Source organism: Saccostrea cucullata, unplaced genomic scaffold (assembly GCF_032062105.1).
Source record: "Saccostrea cucullata isolate Sc308-1 unplaced genomic scaffold, CSIRO_AGI_Scuc_v1 ctg4900, whole genome shotgun sequence".
In the NCBI taxonomy this organism is placed as follows: domain Eukaryota; kingdom Metazoa; phylum Mollusca; class Bivalvia; order Ostreida; family Ostreidae; genus Saccostrea; species Saccostrea cuccullata.
The window spans coordinates 37,412-58,026 of record NW_026936041.1 but is presented as its reverse complement, the minus strand read 5'-3'; the positions used below and the strand labels follow the sequence as shown (position 1 = coordinate 58,026).

At 30.7% G+C, this 20,615-nt stretch overlaps 1 protein-coding gene across 2 annotated transcripts; it reads right to left on the bottom strand.

Annotated features, from left to right (window-relative positions):
* Positions 1-567: 567 nt before the first annotated feature.
* On the bottom strand, positions 568-19,175 carry LOC134244645 (uncharacterized). 2 transcript variants are annotated; one of them, XM_062726900.1, is made up of 20 exons: positions 19,092-19,175; positions 8,123-8,276; positions 7,453-7,526; positions 6,527-6,637; positions 6,007-6,264; positions 5,683-5,736; positions 5,372-5,464; positions 5,138-5,170; positions 4,828-4,887; positions 4,591-4,623; positions 4,225-4,295; positions 3,971-4,016; positions 3,697-3,738; positions 3,422-3,469; positions 3,232-3,291; positions 2,943-2,995; positions 2,200-2,314; positions 1,665-1,743; positions 927-997; positions 568-712 (listed from the first exon to the last, which is right to left on the bottom strand). In XM_062726900.1, the coding sequence occupies exons 2-19, from the start codon at positions 8,232-8,234 to the stop codon at positions 939-941; spliced, it is 1,401 nt and encodes a 466-aa protein (XP_062582884.1). In that variant the 5' UTR covers positions 8,235-8,276; positions 19,092-19,175; the 3' UTR covers positions 568-712; positions 927-938. The 2 variants fall into 2 exon arrangements, with proteins under 2 accessions (XP_062582884.1, XP_062582885.1); XM_062726901.1 differs by lacking the exon at positions 19,092-19,175 and having other exon boundaries at positions 5,372-5,466; positions 5,691-5,736; positions 8,123-9,198.
* Positions 19,176-20,615: the final 1,440 nt, after the last annotated feature.

The following is a 20,615-nucleotide window of genomic DNA, read 5'->3' as shown; positions in this document are numbered from 1 at the left end:
TCCTATTTCACACTTGAGCTACATGTCATATCAGAAAAAAAAAACCATTTAAGATAAGTCAAAATATAAGTCAATAAATGAACATCAAATGATACAAAAATGTTTTAGAAAAATGCATTTTCAATGAAACATTATGGTGGAAAAATAAAATTATGTCTAAAATAAATGATGGCCAGATACTGTTCAAGTTAAAAAAAAAAACGTTATCAAGTCAGAATTCACCTCTACTCAAATTTTCTGCTCTATGCTCCAAGAGGCAACAGCCCTTCATCATTAATTATAATGTATTTGAATCAAACAACGACTTTAGATCAGTAGCTGACTTTTTTAAGTTCATAATTCTTTTACTTTGCCTTGGCCCCCAATGTTGTGGTTTGGTGGGTTTTATTTTTTTGACATTTCGAACCCGATGGTAATTTTACTTTTTTTTTTTTGCATTGAATCAAAGTGTCAATAAATCTAAAGTGCAAATATTGCATCTTTTAGTCCAGATTCAGCTCTTTTAATGATACCTTTACAATTTGAAGTCATCAGATTTTTAAATAAAACCCCAAAAGAATATCATATAAAGTTTTAATCACAGTTTTTCCATATCATATAAATAAATACATCCATTAAAAATAAATAACAGAAAAGTTTTTATCAAAGCAGCAAACATTCAGGCACAGGTGTGGCTTTGTAAGGAGTTGAGAAGCTCCTGGGTATGTTAAATCTGAAAATATTAAATTCCATATACAGTTACAGGTTTCTTCTTTTTAATTTGTTTTAAAAAAATTATGCTATCATTAAGAATAATGGTTTTAAATTCTGGTAGATATATACTCTTGTAATGGTCTGATTGATAGAAATTATATGGCCTTAAAATCCAGGATGGATGTTTTATTTTAATATATGTTAATTTAAATTACATTTGAATTTTTTTTTACCTTCAGAGATCCTTAAAAGGTCACATCCTCTGTGTCCCAGGTCACTCCATCATCAAAGAGGATGGTGTACACTGTAAAATATGTAATAGAAAATTAAAGATGAAACAAGATGTGTTTGTGAAACACTATGCCCCCTGTGGTAACACAATTATTGATTGGGTTAGTCTGGTATTTTTTTTTGTAAAAGTAGGTCAAGAGGTCAAACATGGTGGTACCCAAAGAAAGGTCTTACAAGAATTACACCTGTGAAATATAAAAGCCCTACTTTTAAATGTTCCAAAAGTTATGACCAAGGTTAATGTTTTTAAGAAGTGGGTCAAACTCTTATGTCAAGGTCAAATATATTTCTACCGTGAAAGATCTTGTCAAAATAAATATACATGTGAAGGATGAAAGCCCTAGCTTCAACTGTTTAAAAGTTATGGCCAAAGTTAAACCAAAGTTAAACTGGTATTTTTTTGTAAAAGTAGGTCAATCTCCAAGGTCAAGGTCAGGAGGTCAAATTTGGTGGTACCCAAAGAAAGGTCATGTCACATGTAACACACCTATGAATTATGAAAGCCATAGCCCCAACCACTCAATAGTTATGGGCTAGGTTAATGTTGGGGGACAAACAAACAAACAAACAGATAGACAGACAGACAGGACAAAAACAATATACCCCCGATCCGGGGGCATAAAAATATAGCAAATATATGGAAATACCTTCAACTACAAAAAGTGTAATAAAAGGGATACCTTTTTCTTTCGATCTCTTCACGGTCCCCCGGTACAGGTGGCCATCTTCCCACCTGGCCCTGACTCGTTCTCCAACCGACTGAAATCAAAAATGAATATCATCATGATACATTTCTTTAGTACGTTGAATAATTAAATAATTGATATTAAATTACAGTATTTCCTCTTTCATATCAATTATTCTTATTTAGATGTATTTCATAGAGACCCTTAAGACTTTTCCCTCTCTTTTGTAACTAATTAGTCCTGCTTCTCCTGAGAGACTCATTATGTCTTTTTTCTTTGAAATTATTTAAAAATTCTGATTAAATTTTTACCAGCTTTTGTGGCCCAGTACTAAAAGTATGTTTACAATTGAACAGAATGTGAGACACCAAACAAAATATTGAACAGGAAAGTTGAACAGGAAAGTTCATTTTAAATATCATAAATACTTACAATTAAATGTTTTTCTTATAAAATGTAATGATTTGATTCTTCTCGCATGAGTAAAATGGAAATGCGCTTGAATTTCAATGATGAATAAATTACTTACAAAGCGGTATGTCTTGACTTCTGTCTTCCCGAGGGTCTTTTCATGTTGTTTGCCATATCCAATGTAGTGGACTTTCACCCCCTTGCTACCACTCTTCACAACTTTGGCCTTGAACCTTTGGAATGGAAACAATAAGTTAAAAAATTGATATGTTCATAATATGTAAAAAAAAAAAAATCAGTTTGATAGGAATCTTTGACTAAAGTTGATTGTACTTTACCTATAGTTGTAGCTCCCATTCTGTAATATAATTAATATTTAATTCATGTTGCAATTTTCTTTTATACGGGCGTATTTATTTTGCAGGCGTATTTTTAAGGGTATGCTTGAAATCTAGGCGTAATTCTATTTTTAAAATTTCCAGGCGTATTTTGAATTTCCAGGCGTACTCATTTGCATATTTCGGCCAAAAATACGGGAGGATTACGCCTCGTGTACGCCTGTATTTTACATTATACGCCTGGTTTTATATATTCATTTCAATAGAGATTTCCACAAGGATTTTTAGCAATACAACATTGCCAACAATAAGTTAAAAAATTGATATGTTCATAATATGTAAAAAAAAAAAAATCAGTTTGATAGGTACTTTTACAAGAAATTATTTGCACATTCATACAACATTGCAATATGAATCAAATTTTGATAATTTCATGAAATAGTTATATTAGAAATTGTTTGCACATTTGTACTACGTAACATAAATAATCAATCAGGTAAGCTAAAGAGGTGAAAGTCTTTACCATTCCCCATCATCTTGGGCCCAAACTGGTAATGCTGGCTGCAGATTAGAGAACTACAATGACAATTATACCAGTTTTAGTATAGCAAAATACAAATGGAATTTCAAAACGTCTGAGAACTGTTTATGAAAAATTAATCGTTTCACAGAAATTATTGTTTGATATCATTGGAGAAATAAAAAATACATACACATACTGTGATGTCACATTATTATTGCATTGTGTTTTACCCCTTTAAACCAAATTTAGAAAAAGTGCAAGCCTTGCTTTTTATTCTGAGTGTGTTTACCTCATCGTCGGTGAAAAACCTTCCTCCAGCGCCTTCTTCTTCCTCAACATGCTGACATTCCTGTAATTCAAAGTTGAAACTGTTTGGTAAATACTTATAACTTTAATGCCCTTCAAGATATCAGTTATTGCTTTGTTTATCTCCTTTGTTCCTTCAACGCAGATAAAAGTTTTCAGTAAACTTTACTTACTTCTCCCTGCCGTTCGTCCAATCTGGAGAGGGTATCCAGGAGAACTCTCTGAAAAAAGACCAAGAAAATCATGTACTAAACTGCAAATAAAAAGGAAGAGTACTAGTTTTGCTTATTTATCTTTGATATCTTGAATGCATAGTGATTTTCATAAAAGTTTCAACAAATTGTTCTCCATAATTTTTTTTAATAATATCCCAGTTGATTATCTGCATTTCTTTAGTCAACTAGGTATAAGATGCAATGAAATTTTCAATGATCAGTGAAATATATACCTCATTTGACTCATCCGTCTTTGAGCCGTTTTCTTCGGGACCCTTAAAAAGAATAATGCATTTTTAATGAATTTTTAAACAAAAAAGATTACATTTCAAATACTTCCAAGTTCTTCAATCATTTATTTTCATTTTATAACCTCATTTAATGGAACAAATTTTCATCATAAAACCTTTTATCAGTTTAGGTAATATGATAACGTTTTCTATTCAACTTATAAAAGCAATGCACCACAAATATTTGTATATTGTACGTAACAAAAAAATCACATACGTTTCTGTGTTCTGTTTCTTCTTGGCACACCCTCTTCCCAATATTCCTGTAAAGAGTAAACGACTCAAGCATTAAAGGAGAATTATTACTTTGTGTAGTAAAAACAAATGAAAGAAATGATATTTTATCTTTCTTTAAGACTTAATTACATTACATAAACAAATAATTCAAATGATATTTTATCTTTCTTTAAGACTTAATTAAATTGCATAAAGAAATCGTATATTTGTTTAAACATTTACTTGATTTCTTACCGTGAGTAAGTGATGGTCGGTAACAGAAGAGATATACTGTCATCTGACAAAGGTTCTTCCTCAGAATCAGTCTGCAACAAAATGTGAATATTCAGATTTTATTTTCCTACTAAAGTTCATGTATGATTAATAAAATTAAAAAAAAGAAATAATCAATTTCCTTCTTTTATACATATCTATCCTACTATTTTTTTTATACATTGTAGATATTTATTCTACTATTTGATAAAAGAAATGATTACACAATCTATAGATTCTTTTGAAGTTGCTAATACATGTAATTGTAAACGGCAATAGTTCCAGTATTGTATTTTGAGGAAAAATGAAATCAATTATGATTTAAGAAATTATTTTCAAAATCCATACCTCATTTGTCTGGAGGGCCTCTTCTTCATCTTCCTATAGATATGATAAATAAAAAAAGGAAAAACATCATTACAGAGTTTGGCATGTTAACATAATAAAGAAATCATGGCTATCAGCATATCCCCAAAAATACTTAGTCTATCTAAAGTTTTAGTTATTTAAACCCAATCTTTTATAATATTTTGGCGTAAAGAATCAATCAAGCAATATGTTGATTATAATGGAAAATCAACTTACACTTCTTGGTGGGGTCACTGATGGAAGCGAAGCATCTTCATCATCACTTCCGTGAAAGGTCTGTTAAAATAAAAAAGAAAAAAATTAAAAAAATACAAATCATGTTCACAAAAAGCACACACGTAGTTTTTTTTACAACTTTATATGTTGACCTCTTGTTATTACATATAAATCAAAGAATAGTGCACATAGTTAACTCATTCCTCGATGTGATGTCATATTTGAATGACCTCTATCAGATTGCATAGACTTAACTGAAACTCTCACTCATTTATACAAGAATTCTGAGATTATTACTAGCTGTACTTACATAAACATCCGTTGCAGGTGTCTCGGGTGTTCTCTGAAACATTTTTTTTAAAAAAAATATTAAATTTCACACAAATTTATTAATAATATATCTACATAGTAGTATATCTTACTTTTCAAAGCAATTTATTTCATATTCAAATATTTAGGTAGAATACCACTGATGTTTATTTACAAAATGAAAATGTAGAAACTATTGTTACAATCTTAATAAGTGGCTTCAAAAACCACCTACCAGTTTGTCTCTAAGATCTGCCATCTCTCTTTGGAGGGTCACGATCCGGGCTTCAAGAAGGGCATTTCTTCTTTTCAAACTTCCAGAGTCCGTCTTTAAAATTAGATAAAATATATTTATATTTTATTTATTAATCATAATATACTTTTAAAATCAATCAATTAATCACAATAATTCATAACAAGAACTCCCTTTATCAATTAAACTACTTTTTGCAATTTCTTTAAAAATTGGAAAACATATTTATATTTTATTTATTAACCATGATATATATATAATTTGAAAAAAAAAAAATTCTTCATTAAAAATACCTCTGAGTCATTTAATGCTGGCAACTGTCTTTTTTTCCCTCTGCTTGCTGCTACCTGTTAATAGATTTAAGAAAAGTCACATTCATACCGAGTCTTTGTAATCATGATACATTTTTGTATTATTCTGGTAATTATATGATTAAATATATGCATGGACAGTATTAAAGCCCAAAAGTCCATTAAACAAATATACATTGAAATACACTTTCGTTGTATTTGCTCAATTCACAAAATTAGAAATGGCTTCACTCTTTCAAGGTATTTTATAAAGTGAAAGCTCTTACGAAGCAACGATTTTTTACTGAAAAAAAAATATTCACTCACCTTTGCTTCCTTCAACTTCTCATTAAACTCCAGTTTGTTCAGCTCCCCACTCCTGAACGACTGTAGCAGGTGGAACACCATCTCTTCGTCTCGTAGACCTGGGAGTTGCACGAACAGCATACGGTTAACTTTATTGTTGCTCTGGTTCTTCAGCTTCCAGGAAGCATAAGCCTTGGTCACAGACTCGGCCCAAAGAAAACAGCGCTGGCTGAGACACGCAACTGCAATTGCCTCCTTCAGCAGACCTCCAAGATGACCCTTAGGATAGATTTAAAATGATATTAACAGATAATATCACCACAGAAGAATTCTTTACAAATTCAGTTTATTGATTCCATATTATTAAAGAAGAGTTATTGCTAGACTGATAGCTTATATTACACCTTTTATCACTAAGAAAAAAACACTTATGAATTTACCTATTCAGTTTATTGATTCCATTTCATTAAAGATGACTGATACCTAATATTACACTTTTTATCACCAAGAAAAAACATAAAAAATCTAACATGTCACATACTTCCTGAACATTCAAAGCAGACTCTGCCTGCCGTCTCCATTCTTTAGCTGCTGTGTTGAGCATTTCATCTTCTCCCAGCAACCCCTTCTCTGGATGGAGATTTCTAAGAAGCTGAATAAAGATATAAGAATTATTGACCAATTCTGCATTCATACAAAAAATATCATGTTTGTGTAATTATAAACTAGAGACTTCAAAGGAATACATGTGTCACCTGCTTTTAGCTTTTACGAGTGGTAGGCTATAGTATTTATACACTACAATCAACTAGCATATACATGTACAATGTACATTATTTCATGCATAAAAAATCTAGCATGATAGTTCATAAATGCACAATAAAAACCTTAGTTACTGTAAATTGCAAATTTTGCATTTAAATTTGTAATTATGCATCTAAAATTTAATTTTGTTCAGGGTTTTCAAATAGTTACATTAACAAAATGTCAGAGTACACCTTTAAATTGATTGGCAAAGCCAATCTTTTTTGTTGTTGTTGTTGTTGGGGGGGGGGGGGGGGGGGGGGGGGGGGGGTCCTCAAATATCTATCTGATCATAATAAAAGAGATTCATGATGGTTCTATGCAATAAAGATTATATCAAGGTAACATTCATTTGAATAAAGTGGTAAAGGAGGAAATGAGTACCAATTACAGGCTTTCACTCTATTCTGAAATTTTCAGACATTTTTACAAATGTTTGATGTTCATACTTCATAAATTAAAATTTCTATCCTTTATCTAAAGTTGACAGTACCCTTTCTTAAAATTCTTTTGTATTCTTATACATTGCTTGTTTCATATATTATAATATTGTACAAACAGAAAACAGACAGACAGATTGGCATTCTGATAACTATGACCCTCTCCCACAACCAACTTTGTATCACATGGTAAAGTAATCTCAGAATATTTCAATGTTCTTACCTCCACTTCTTCCCAGAAAGTACGGGTATGCTTGTACTGGCTTCTTTGCCTTGCTTTTGGAACCTCTGATGGGCCTAAAATTGGAGGAAAAAATTAAATCCGCATCATCCAATTTTTTTTTCTACCTTATCATCTTAATGATTGGCCAATATTTCTTTCATGCATGGTTGTATAAATTTTTGTTCACTATTGCACAGAGTAAAATATAAAAAATTTAATAAACTTTTTTTTTATTTAAAATGTTATTGAAATATGCCATACATTTATTACAATTGTAATTATTTTCTAGGTTCTGTAGTAAATATCTGAAATTTCTATTCATTGGACCTCTAAATGATTTACACTTATTTCTAGAGCCAATATCAAGAATCATTAGAATTGCATGATCTTGTTGATCAAGAATAGCTCCTCTGAATGAACTATCCTAATAATTTTTAAAGTGCAATGTATTTGAATTCATGCACATTTATGACAAAACATATCCCTTAATTTATTCTATATATCAACAGATATTAACACTTTATCAATTGAGTCATGCTCAATATTATGCTTTTTTGTAAAGAAGATTATATTTTTGTTATGTATCTGATACATGTGTGAGACTTGATTATACATGTACACCTTTCCTGTCAGTTAAAGCTTTTACTCCTAAATACTAGAGCAAACTTACCTAATGTCCTCAGCTGACTTCTTTTCAGAAGGAGGTGGAATTCATCGACAAATTCCTTCACATCTAATCCATGGAGGTACTTGAAAGCATCGTCAGTTACATAAAACCTCATGGGTGAAATCTGAACAGTGACATCTTCTTCCCCAGCATCAGCCTAAAAAAATTAAGGTAGTACAAAATACCCGTAGATTCTATTTAAACAGATTTCTCAAAAAGAAATGGAGAAAAAAAACAAGATGTGTTTGTGAAACACTATGAGCCGGGTGGCAACAAAATTTCGAAAAAGCTATTTTTAGCCTAAGGTAACAGTGAATGTCACAAGGTCATTGATCTTGGTGTCTTTTGAAAGAACTTGATAAGTGGAGTTTGCACACCAACTATGAAGTCTCTATCTCTTATCAGCTTATGGTTCAAAAGTTATGGTGAAGGTATGAAAAAAGATATGTTTAGCCTATAGGTCACAGTCAAGGTCATAAGGTCATTGATCTTGCTGTCATTTGAAAGAGCTTGATAAGTTAAGTTTGCAAACCAAATATGAAGTCTCTATCTTTTTTGGTTAAAAGGTTAAGGGGAAGGTACTGAAAAGTTATTTTTAGTCTATAGGTCACAGTCAAGGTTACCAGGTTATTGACCTTGGTGTCATTTGAAAGAACTTGATTAGTGAAGTATGCATAAAGTCTCTATTTTTCAGGGTTCAAAATTCATGGAGAAGAAAGTAAGTTTGCAGATAAAAAAGCTATTTTTAGCATGTAGATAATTCACAGTCAAGGTCACAAGGTCATTGACGTTGGTGTCATTTGAGGTCTGAATTAGTGAAGTATGCATTCCAAATAAGTCTCTACCTTTCATTGTTCAAAAGTTATGGCGAATGTTAAATTTTGCGGACAAACAAACAGTCAGAACAAAAACAATATACGCCTAGGATCTATCGATCCAGGCACAAATAATTAGTATCTGTCACTTTATCATAAAGCTTATAAATACTGTCTAATAAAATACTATCAACAAGAGGCCCAAGGGCCTTGAATTGCTCTTCTGATAAACTATACAATCCATCCAAGACCTAAGAAGCAACAACTGACAAAGTTTGATGATTCTTAGCCAGTTAGAGCTGAAGATATTTAAATGTAAACTATAAAATACTATAAGTAGGTCATCGTGACCTACTTTTTGATTGAAATGTTCTGAGGACACAAGATGCATTAATTGAAAAAGATTGGTGATTCTTAGCCAATAAGTACTTGAGATATTCAAAAGTGGGTCACAGTGACCTACTTATTGGTCAACATTATCGAAAAACCCAAGGTGCAACAACTGACAAAGTTTAGCCATTATAAGCCAATAAGTACCCTAGAATACTTAAATATAGCCATAAATGTCACACATAGGTCACAATGACCTAATTTTTTTTCATCCTTCTCCGAGAACCCAAGATGCATCAAATAAAAAAGTTTGATGATTCTAAACCAAATAAGTACCTAAAATATCTAAATATAGCCATAAAATGTCAAAAGTAGGTCACCGTGACCTACTTTTTGATCGTCATTCTCTGAAAACACAAGATGCATCTACTGACAAAGCTTAGATGATTCTAAGCCAAAAAGTACCTGAGATACTTAAATATAGACATAAAATGTCAAAAGTGGGTCACCATGACCTACTTTTTGGTCATTAATCTCCGAAAACCCAAGATACATCAACTAACAAAGTTTGATGATCATGGGTCTAATAGTATTCAAAATATGCGTTTTAAATGATTTGGAAACAAATGCCTGCAAAGTGACCTACTTTTTGATAAATATGTTTTAAGGCCCCAAGATGCATTAACTTACAAGATTTTGTGATTCTAAACCTCTCGGTGTCTGAAATAATGGGATTAAATGTTTTAGAAAAGATTAGCCATAAAATTCAAAAAGTAGGTCACGATGACCTGCTTTTAAATTGCTGTTGTTTGTGAAAAATATGTAAGAAAATGGTATTCATGATTAAAAAAATATTGTTACTATATATTTAATTTCAAGTAGTTTGCAAAATACAAACTTAAGCAATTTTGAATTCAGTAATAAAACACTGTACATTTAGATCTTCATGTACTGTAATATTAAATGTGAGACATTAGATAGTTTACACAAATTATTATTTGTACTACATTACATTTCATTTCAGTATTTCAGTATTTTATTTGAACCGGGGACATTACATCTCATAGGTAAACAATATTCATACATAAGATTTGTACAGGCTATACAATATACATGTAATAATTGCATAACAATATCATTTAATTATTATTTAGAACATCATTTCTTACTTGATGAGAAAAATACAAAAATTTGCCCAGGTTACATAGTTCTTTAGTATTTGTAGAACTCAATAGCTGTACTAATTTAAATACTGATGGTTTTTTAAAATAATAACACTTAATATATTTAATTCTAAGTTCTTCATATCGAGGACATTTTAATACAAAATGAAATTCGTCCTCTAGACCTACATATTTCACATTTTCTAATATTAAATTCTTAAATCATGAGCTGACCTTAAACGACTGATTGGTATTCTATACTTAGAATGCAATGGTTTTCTTAAATAAGTCTGTAATGCAACATTATCCACTAAATGTTGAAATAGAAAATATTTAGGAGAATTACAAATTCTTGCCATAATTTCTTGTTTATAACAGTCATACATTCTTTGAAATATAATGTTCAGAGTATTATTATTAATACAATCACTATTATACATGTCAGCTAAACCAAGCCTTTGGAATTCCTTCTTAATGTTTACAATCCATTCATCATTATTTTCAACCATATCTTGATAATGCTTGTAATATACAATTCTCACTGTTTTTTAATTTCACCCAGTATTTCAAAATTTTCTTTTTCCTTTCAAGTATAAGTGGAAATCTACCTGATTCACAGTAAATTGCATCATACTAGTGCTTTGTCAAAACTACAATAATTCAAGTGAACATTTTCTATGTCTTGAAAATCCCCATACTTCAATATCATAACACTGTTAACATAAGTTCGAATACAGCTAATTGTGTTTCTACGTTAAAATGCAAATCCCTGATTTTACTATTTACGCCATACATAGCTTTTTTAAAAAATGTTTCTGTGTTTCAGTAAATTTTCCATTATAATTAAATAACATACCTAGATAATTAAACTGATTAACAACTTCAACATTGCAACCGTTGTATATCCAACGTTCATTTTCCAGTATTTTACGACTATTGCGAAAAATTAATATTTTTGTTTTTTCAACATTAACAGTTAGAACTCCGTTGTGTATGTATATAATGCATCCAACATACTTTGTAAACCCTCAGCTGAGTCAGATATCAAAACAGTATCATCTGCATACATCAGTAAAAATATATTTATCATCTGCAGTTCGATTGATGGACAATTATTTGTAATAAAGTGACGTTCAAAGTCATTCAAATATAAAATAATAATGGTGATAAAATTTCAAACACACCAGACGTAATTTTGAAATACTCTGTAAGTAAACCATTATATTTTACACATGCCTTAATATTATCATATAAAGATTTGATAATACAAAATAATTTCCCTTGAATACCCTGAGTAATAATTTTAAGCCACAAGTTAATTCTATTGATATAATCTTTTTGATAATCTACAAAACAACAATAAAGTTTTCTTTTGTTCCTTAAGAATTTGTTAACTAATGTCTGTAGAACAAATATTGCATCAATGGTACTTGCACCTGACTTGAATCCAAATTGCGCGTCTGTAGTTATTTATACTCTTTATCCCAATGCATCAGTCTATTATTTAATATGCTTGTAAATAATTTAGCCATGCAACTAACAAGTGTAATTCTACTATCCCCTTTCTTAAAAACTGGCACTATACACCCAGTAGCCCAACTCTCTGGATAATGGCCTGACGTAAAGATTTTATTGAACAGCATGCATAAAATAGGCATGAGTATTTGTTTACAATGGATGAAGAATTCGTTAATCATGCAATCTTCTGCATTACTTTTATTATGATTTAATTTATCAATAGCATATTCAATTTCTTGTTGATCTAATTCACAATACTGATGATTGTTCTCTAAATTAAATTCATTATTCCAATTGTTTTCTGTATTACATTCAAGCAATTTTGAAATGTTCAAGAAATTGTTAGCAAATCTGAACTTACTTGCCCTTTCTTACGTTCAAACAATTTGTAAAATTTTTTGGGGTTATACTTCCGAATATACTCGATTTTATTACCTTGATGTCTCTCATAATTGTGTCTACATTTTTTCATAACTTTCTTGTAAGCCGCTTTTTTATTAACTAATATTAATCTATTATCAGTAGATTTCTGCTTATTAAAATGGTTTAGAGCTGTCTCATATTCTATGTACTTTGTCTTACACTCTTCATTAAACCATGGTTTATCTTCAGTATGTTTTGAATTAATATTTCTATTCATATTGATAGATCTATTACTCTGTGTAATTTTACAGTATGGCAGAATTAAATCACATAATGTTTTACTAAAATTATTAACACACTGATTTACTACTTCTGTGCTATCAAACGTGAATCAGACAATCAGAAAGCAAGTCAAAGTTATTAAATGTATTTATCTGCGTTACATTTTCTTCGACATTTTACTGATTTAAAAACCGTTCTACCTGATTGCTCTTGACCACAAACAACCTTATATGCACCACCTTTAATTGTAAAAAACAGAAAAATCTCCTAAAGTAAAATCTACAATATTACTAGCGTTTTCACTCTTTGTTATTAGATAATCAATAGTACATTCTATTTCTGATCAAAACTAGAAAATGACTGAAGTACAGTAATCGATGGAAGAAAAGTCACATTTATTCTAATTAAAATTACCTTTCAATTAGAATTTATATATTGTTACATAAACTAGCTATAAAGTTTAATATCAATAAGGTTAAACAATTAAATCATATTTAAAGGAATTATATATTCATTAGTAGGGTGAAGAAATGAGGTACGCCTATTTACATGATGTAAGAAAAACTTGCGACAACGGTATCACCGTATATCGCGAAAAAGTGCCCTTCTATTGCACCCCTCCATTTTCAGATCCTAGCTGTAACACTGTTTATTTATTTTACACATGAAATGTTATAAAAATAATTAAATAATAATTCAATAAGTCAATTGGACATTGATTTATCGGAGTTCTGTATCTCCTGCTAATATCGGTTGTATGCATTGCATTGCATTTGAAGATTAATATGTAATATCTGATGGAGTACACTAATTTGGATGGATTTTTTATCTGTATTTAAAGGAAAGTTTAAAATACAAGGTTTAATTACCCCCTTTTCATAACTTTGAATAGACCGTTCTTATTTGTGAAGATCTTTTGTTTAAGTTGTTTCCACCCTTACAATTTTAATGGTTAAAAGTTAAAAAGTTGAATTTATTTTCATTTTATAATAAAGTTTGAATTTACAATTTTAAAAATGTATAGGTTGCCATATTGGAGACATAATTTAACAGAAACATATGTCAACCTATAAAATTTTTACATTTTTTAAAAACTCTATCATACATATATTATGTAAAAACTGAGTTAAAATGCATAATTATGATGCTGAACGTTCCAAAATACTTGCTACTTATCAGATGATACTTTGGATTGTGAACATCAGGGAAATTAATAGAAGAACAATAAAGAAAATGCCTGAATGAAGTTACCCAAACAGGTGTTATTGCCCTTGTCAACACATTTTTAAAGATTGAACAATTGATTAAATAAAGGAAATAAGCATTTTTTAAATTCCCAAAAGTAGTCCCATGACTAACCATATGACTTTGCTATTCTTGATTTTTAAAGAATTATATGTCTATGTAAAACTTTGATCGGCCATTTTAATTCTACACTACCTGAGGATGCTTCCATAAAATTATAATCATTTATGACTTTGCTATTCTTGAGAATAAAATTTTTAAAGAATTTTCCTTTATATTTGTATGTCAAATTTTGATTGGCCATCCCCCCTACCCCCGGAGGGTCATGATTTCAACAAACTTTAATCTACACTATCCATATACAAATATGATCAATTAAAGCTTTTCTATTCTTGAGTTGATTTTTTTTTTTTTTTAAGAATTTTCCCATATATTTCTATGTAAGACTTTGGTCGTCCATTTTTATATTTCTATATAAAAACATTGATTGGCCATTGTAGCCCCGCCCAATTATTTCCCCTTGAATGAGGGTGTGGCTCTTCATTTGAACAAACTTGAATCCCCTTCACCCAAGGATGCTTTGTGGCAAGTTGGATTGCCGTTCTTGAGAAGTCGAAAATGTGAAAAGTTTATAAGCAGACGGAAGGACAGACAGACTTCAGACAAAATGTGATCAGAAAAGCTCACTTGAGCTGAAGATGAGTTAGATATAGTAAATGCCCTAATACTGAACCTTGAGGAACCCTGGGATGCAAAGGTACAAAATATTATACCGGAAAATAACAATTCTACACCTTTTTAACAATGTTATCATACATACCAATCAATTGATATATATTGCTACATTCAAATATTTTAAATTGTGTATTTTGACTGGTCTAGAAAATTATGAATATTTTTCACCTAATTTTTTTTACACTGTCTGTCCTCCTGTACAGTTGGGGCATGATGGAATCCAGTTATTTTTTAAAATAACTTGTTTTAATAGGCTACTTCACTTATTTATATATTAATATGAGGTAATAATTCTTAAAAAGTAAAATGTCAATCAGTTTTGCCAAAACACATTCATATTTTGCTTTTTTTTTCAAGATGATGTAAGAAAAATCAAAATTTATGTACTTCTTTTAATAGACTACACAGGCTTAATTTCTGAACAATTTTTTTTCAATTATTTTGGTTTACGGATCTACAGACTCTATTTTTTAAGAAATTGTGGGAAAAAAATAATTTTGTAAAGAGGTAGTAAATGCTGTGAAAGCATGTTTCTTTATTCTTAATTATTTATTTTTTTTTTTGCTTGAAACCGCATTTCATTCATGAAAAATTTAACAAAATCCAAGGTCAAGATGGGTAGAAAATTAAGTTTTAAATGGAAACAGACCTGCAGTGTCGATCGACCCCTCCATTTTTTAGCTCCCCTGAGCTGAAAGCTAAACTGAGCTTTTCTGATCACATTATGTCTGTTAAATTGAATGTAGTTTGAACTTCATGGTCCTTTTCAATGGAGTTGAAGAGTCCAAATTTTTGGTAGAACTGATTGGTGTATTTTAATATCTAGGTATGGTTTAATGTTCACTTCTTCTAAAACACATGTTGGACAATAGAAACATTTAAAATAAAGTTAAGTATTTTTTTTTTTTTTTACATATTTTTCTTCAAATATCCAAGAGTTTTCATCATCATTCTTTATTTTTTTTATCTTTATCTTTTTCATATTGTATTTTAAATATCCCTGGTAATGCATGCTGATTTTTGTCTACTATCAACTGTTGTCACTATAATTTTAAATAAAGAATATCTTGAAATTTTATCAGTAGGTATGTGTGTTGCATATGGCCTAAAACTTAATAAGTGAAAAAAATATTAAAATTCTTTCCTCTAGAAAACCCTCACATGCCAATGTCCTTAAATGATACATGCAATACATACTGCTAATATGTGACAAATGAATGAAAAGTATAAAAACATGATGAAATAATGTAAAATTTGTATAGACATGAATTTTTATACGCCCGTCTTAAGACGGGACGTATTATGTTATAGGCTTCATGTCCGTCCGTCCGTCTGTCCGTCTGTCCATTCGTGTCCGGCTTATAACTTCAATACTATTAGGCCTAGGATTATCAAACTTTGTCAACTGATACTTCTTGGGTAGACGGTGTGTCGCGCACCAAAAGTAGGTCGCTCTGACCTTTAATAAAGATGCTATGGCCAAATATGGAAAAATCCTGTCCGGCTCATAACTAGAAAACTATTAGACCTAGAGCTATCAAACTTGGCAAAAGTATACATCTTAGGTAGAAGGTGTGTCGCGACCTATTTCAAGGTCACTGTGACCTTTAATTTTAGTGAAATTTTTTTAAAAATTAAGTTTTTTAAATTTTAAATTTCGTAATCCTAAAAATGTAAAAAATAGAGTTGTATCCTTATTAAAAAGTATTAAATCAAGTAAAAACTTATTTTTTCATCATATACTTTACAGCAATCTTAAACAAATTTCAGTGTTAATGAGAGGAATTCAGTTTGTCCCATGGGCATAATTATCAAGCACTGGTCAGGAAGAATTTTGATAGCAGAAAGTTGCATGTCAAATTAGAGAGAAATTAATGAGTTTAGTGTGAGGAGGTTTGGTGTTATCCCTTGGGTATTGGGCAAATGGACAGCCAGCCTAGCTGTTAGATTAAAAATAGCTCTTGGTGGCTAGCTATCTAAGTTTTAAAATGAATTTGATAAAAAGTAATTAAAACTTATTTGATATTGCATAATAAACTAATAATCTGATATTATATAATATTAATTAATTAAAAACTAATTTTATGGGGTGTGGTTGAATCAGCATGCCTACTTGACCATATTAATTAAATATAAAACCTGTCTGGCATTAAATCTAAAAGAAATCATGGAGTATTTTATAAAAGTGTTTTAGGATAAAAACTGCAAATCCATTAATATTTAGGGAGTAATGAGTAGACAAGCATCCAGTCAAAGATTAATGTAGTTCAATGTAGGAAGGCTATCTGATCAAGCGCTGCCTTATCTGTCTTTGGGGATTAGACAGAAGAACTGCTGGTCATAGCAAATGTCATTTGATGGCCAGCCTTTCTTTTCAAAATTAATTTGGCATAGATTAAGTTGTTAAGACTAATTTGATATTGTTTATTATGATGGCCGGCATTTGACAAAGTTTAACACAAACAGTATAGAAATCTGTCAGTTATGTAATATTTGTTATAATTATGCCTACAGCATAGGGGATAGATAAAGAAATATTTTTTTAAAAAATGGAAAAATCATGGAAATCTTAGAATCAAGGTTGAAGTGATTTTCTTGCAGTCTAAACTGTTAAAGATAATTGTGTAATTTTTTGACGGGCGTATCATGCTGTGGCGTGGCACTTTATTATCAATTTAATTCGCTAAAATTAACCAATTACGCTTTATGAATCATGTAAGATTGATATATGTTTGATATTTTAAGAAATATGCAATTGCATGCTTTAAAGTGCTTTTGTTCAATGATGTGCTATCACTCTCACCCTAACCCCGCCCTGTATCAATTTAATCTTGTACTCTAAGAAGAAGGGAGGGCATATTGCTTTGCTGCTGCCTGTCTGTCGGTCAACTTAGTTTCCGTTCATTTTCTTCGCAACCGTTTAATGTACTGAAATGAAATTTGGTATACAGATATATCACATAAATATCTAGGTTAAGTTCTGTTTTGTTTAAGATCACACTGCTTTTGGCAGCGTTATGTCCCTTGGACTTAGAAAAATTTCAATTATCTGCAGTTTCTGTTCATTTTCTTCGCAACCATTTAAAATACTGAAATAAAATTTGGTATACAGATATATCATACTCTCCAATTCAATATTCAAAAAAAGTAAGTTATGATTGAGCATGCTCAGTAAAAAGCCATGAGACAGGAATAAATAGTATGAAGCAAAACACGCTTGAGTTAAAAATCGTCTCCCAGGGACACAGATTTGGTGCCTCACACAGGTTTGATAGACTGAGGATTCCTCACTTTCATACACCAAGTCCATGTCTTGGACATGCAGAACCCTGACAACTTTTTTAAAACCCAGGCAGATTCCTTGCCTTAGCCTAGCCCAAGCCGTGTCTATTTCGCCTCATACGATATTTTTCTTGAATATTGATACGTATCGATATATCGATATATTGATACAGCCCTACAAATAATACTATCAATAGCTCTTCAAAGCCAATATTTCTGGTTGATTTACCCAACTTCAAATAAATATTATCAAGTGTAAACTACTAGCATAACATTTTTCAACTTGGTAAAGCACTATATGCATCTAATTCTTTTTACTGCATCTTAATTAGGTCCAATCTACTTGGTAGGTGCATATATTATGTTTTCCATTGTTAAGCGTAATGTGTCAGATGTACATAACAGGAGTGAGTACCCTCATGATAACCATTATAATTGAATACAATGTGTAATGGTTCACAGTTAAAATGATGTGAAATTGTGCTTAAAATATTTTAATCTTCTTGCATACCGGCTAGGTCTGGAATTTTATTATGTTGAAAGCTTTCAAATTATGGCATTTTTATCAATAGACAAATCCACACTTTTCAAAAGTTTTGTCCCTTGGCCGCCATCTAGGGGATAAACCCATACAATCCATACAGTAGCCTTTGTAGTTTTCAGGTGTGTAACTTCGTCATTTTTTTCTTTAAAAAACTCTCCCAGTCCTTTTGTGTACTGATTGCCCTTAGATGGGGCTATACCCACACATTGAAGAAAAAATTAAACACTATGAATTTTTCACAGCACATCCAAATATTTGGTAGCATAAAGAGGAAAAATCGGGTTTCTTTCCCTTTTGACCTTTTGGTTGACCCCGAAAAAGGAAACAACTTCTGCAAAGTGTGGATTGGACTATTCTTGTGTGCTTATATAAATAAAATTGTAATTACATGTTTAAATATTGTAGCAGTCCAGAGATTTGACAGATTAGTTTTATACAGAGTTATTCATTGAACCTGATTATTGTTGACATTGTCAGATTGTAGGACAGTTAAGATGATCCATCTTGTATTTGTGATATAATTATTTGACATTTCAGAAATATGTACTGATTAATGCTTTGCATGTAGTTGATAGGTGATTATCGACAAGTTTAAGTGATTGACATGAGTTGAAATAGTTTATGCACATGTTTTGAGTTACGTAGAAATCAGCTGATCATAGCAGTAGTAAAATTGTGGTATCATTTTAGTTTACTTCATGTTTGAGGGACTTTGATTGGTCTTCTTTAGCAGATGAACCGTAGATTTATGGATGAAATCATGTTTTCTTGAAGCTGGACTTCTTTTCAGTTGATTATCGGCAGTTTATAGACTGGTACAGCTACTAGTGCCAGTAGTGGTCGATTTGTTTACGATCTTGTCGGTCGTAAATTGTGTAGATCGAGCCCGATCGTAAAAGTTACGATAGTTTTAGGATTTTTGGAGTTAATTGTGTTATTTGTCGATTTAAATGGAGATTAATCTACTTTTTCTAATCTAAGAATGTATTTGGATATTTCTTTTATTCAGAGTAGTTGTCTTGTATGTTGTTATTAGACTTTCTATAGACTTAGCTGCTTACGTCATATTATTGTATAAAAAAAGAGAGATTCAAGGAAATTTTGTTCTTCTGCTAGGTCGGTTTCTTTAGAGAGGACGTGTGTTAGGGGTAAGGAGTTAGTATGGGTTGGGCGTTTTGAATTTAGGTTTAATAATGACTTTTTAGTTTTATTTTAAGAAGAGCCAGAGTTATTTTAAGGATTTTTAGGAAGTTTTGGAATATTTGTGGAATTTTATAGGAAGTTTTGGTCAGGTTTTGGTGATTTTTAACTGAGAATATTGGACTTGGTTTAAATTTACTGGTTGATTGAATTTTTGGTAAATTGTTATTAAATTTTAGATATACTTGAAATTGTTAAAGCCCATATGGCGTAACTGATAAAAAAAATATATTTTTGAAAAATACAAAATTAAGTAAAGAAATAAAGTTAATAAAATTTAAATTAAAGCTTTTCATACAATTCTGAACACGGAGAACACCTCGTTTCACCTAACAATACAATTTTATCTTCTCTATAATGTGTTATTTAAATCTTTTGTATTTTCTTCCGAGCCGGAGAAAATTCCGAGAATCCAAATTAAATTGTGATATCTTTTTAACGCAACTGACTTAGATTTTGTAATTTACGAAAAAGTTCTATCTTTATATAAAGTAATCATACAAATAATAAGTTCTTATAATTTTAGTCTAATAATTTTCATTGTACATACGCCATATATGACTTTAAGGTAATTTACACATTTAGCTAAGGAAATTTGTGTACTTCTAAATTTTGCTAATTCAATTTCAGACTTGGGAAATTTGAAGGAATTACTGGTATTTCAAATTTGTTAGGAATTAATTAGGTTAAGGGATTAAGTTTCAGTTATTGGTTTTTACTTTCATCCAGGAGGTCTGGGTGGAAGCTTTGAGAATAAGAATCGAGTTCTGTGAGTTGCATTGAGGTTGGTTTTAGACAGATAAGTTAGGACTAATAGGTGACATAGACAGGCTGCATTAGCAGAGCTTCAAATTTATTGATTGTTCATTTAAAAGACAATTCTTGTAATAAATTGGTAAAACTGTATTTTGTCTCATTTCAAAAAGTACAGAGATTTACAAGATTTTATCACAGTGATTTTCCAACAAGATAGAAATTGTGGGATATACAAGAGATTAAGAACAGAGTAATGAGATAAA

Bases quoted from the DNA above. Each gene is read 5' to 3' on its own strand.
- LOC134244645 (XM_062726900.1), bottom strand. From the start codon at position 8,234: ATGAGGTTTTATGTAACTGACGATGCTTTCAAGTACCTCCATGGATTA. The intron at 7,527-8,122 runs GTAAGTTTGCTC...CTCCAATTTTAG, and splicing joins AAGTCAGCTGAGGACATTAG to GCCCATCAGAGGTTCCAAAA. The intron at 3,739-3,970 runs GTATGTGATTTT...ATTCTTTTTAAG, and splicing joins AAGAAACAGAACACAGAAAC to GGTCCCGAAGAAAACGGCTC.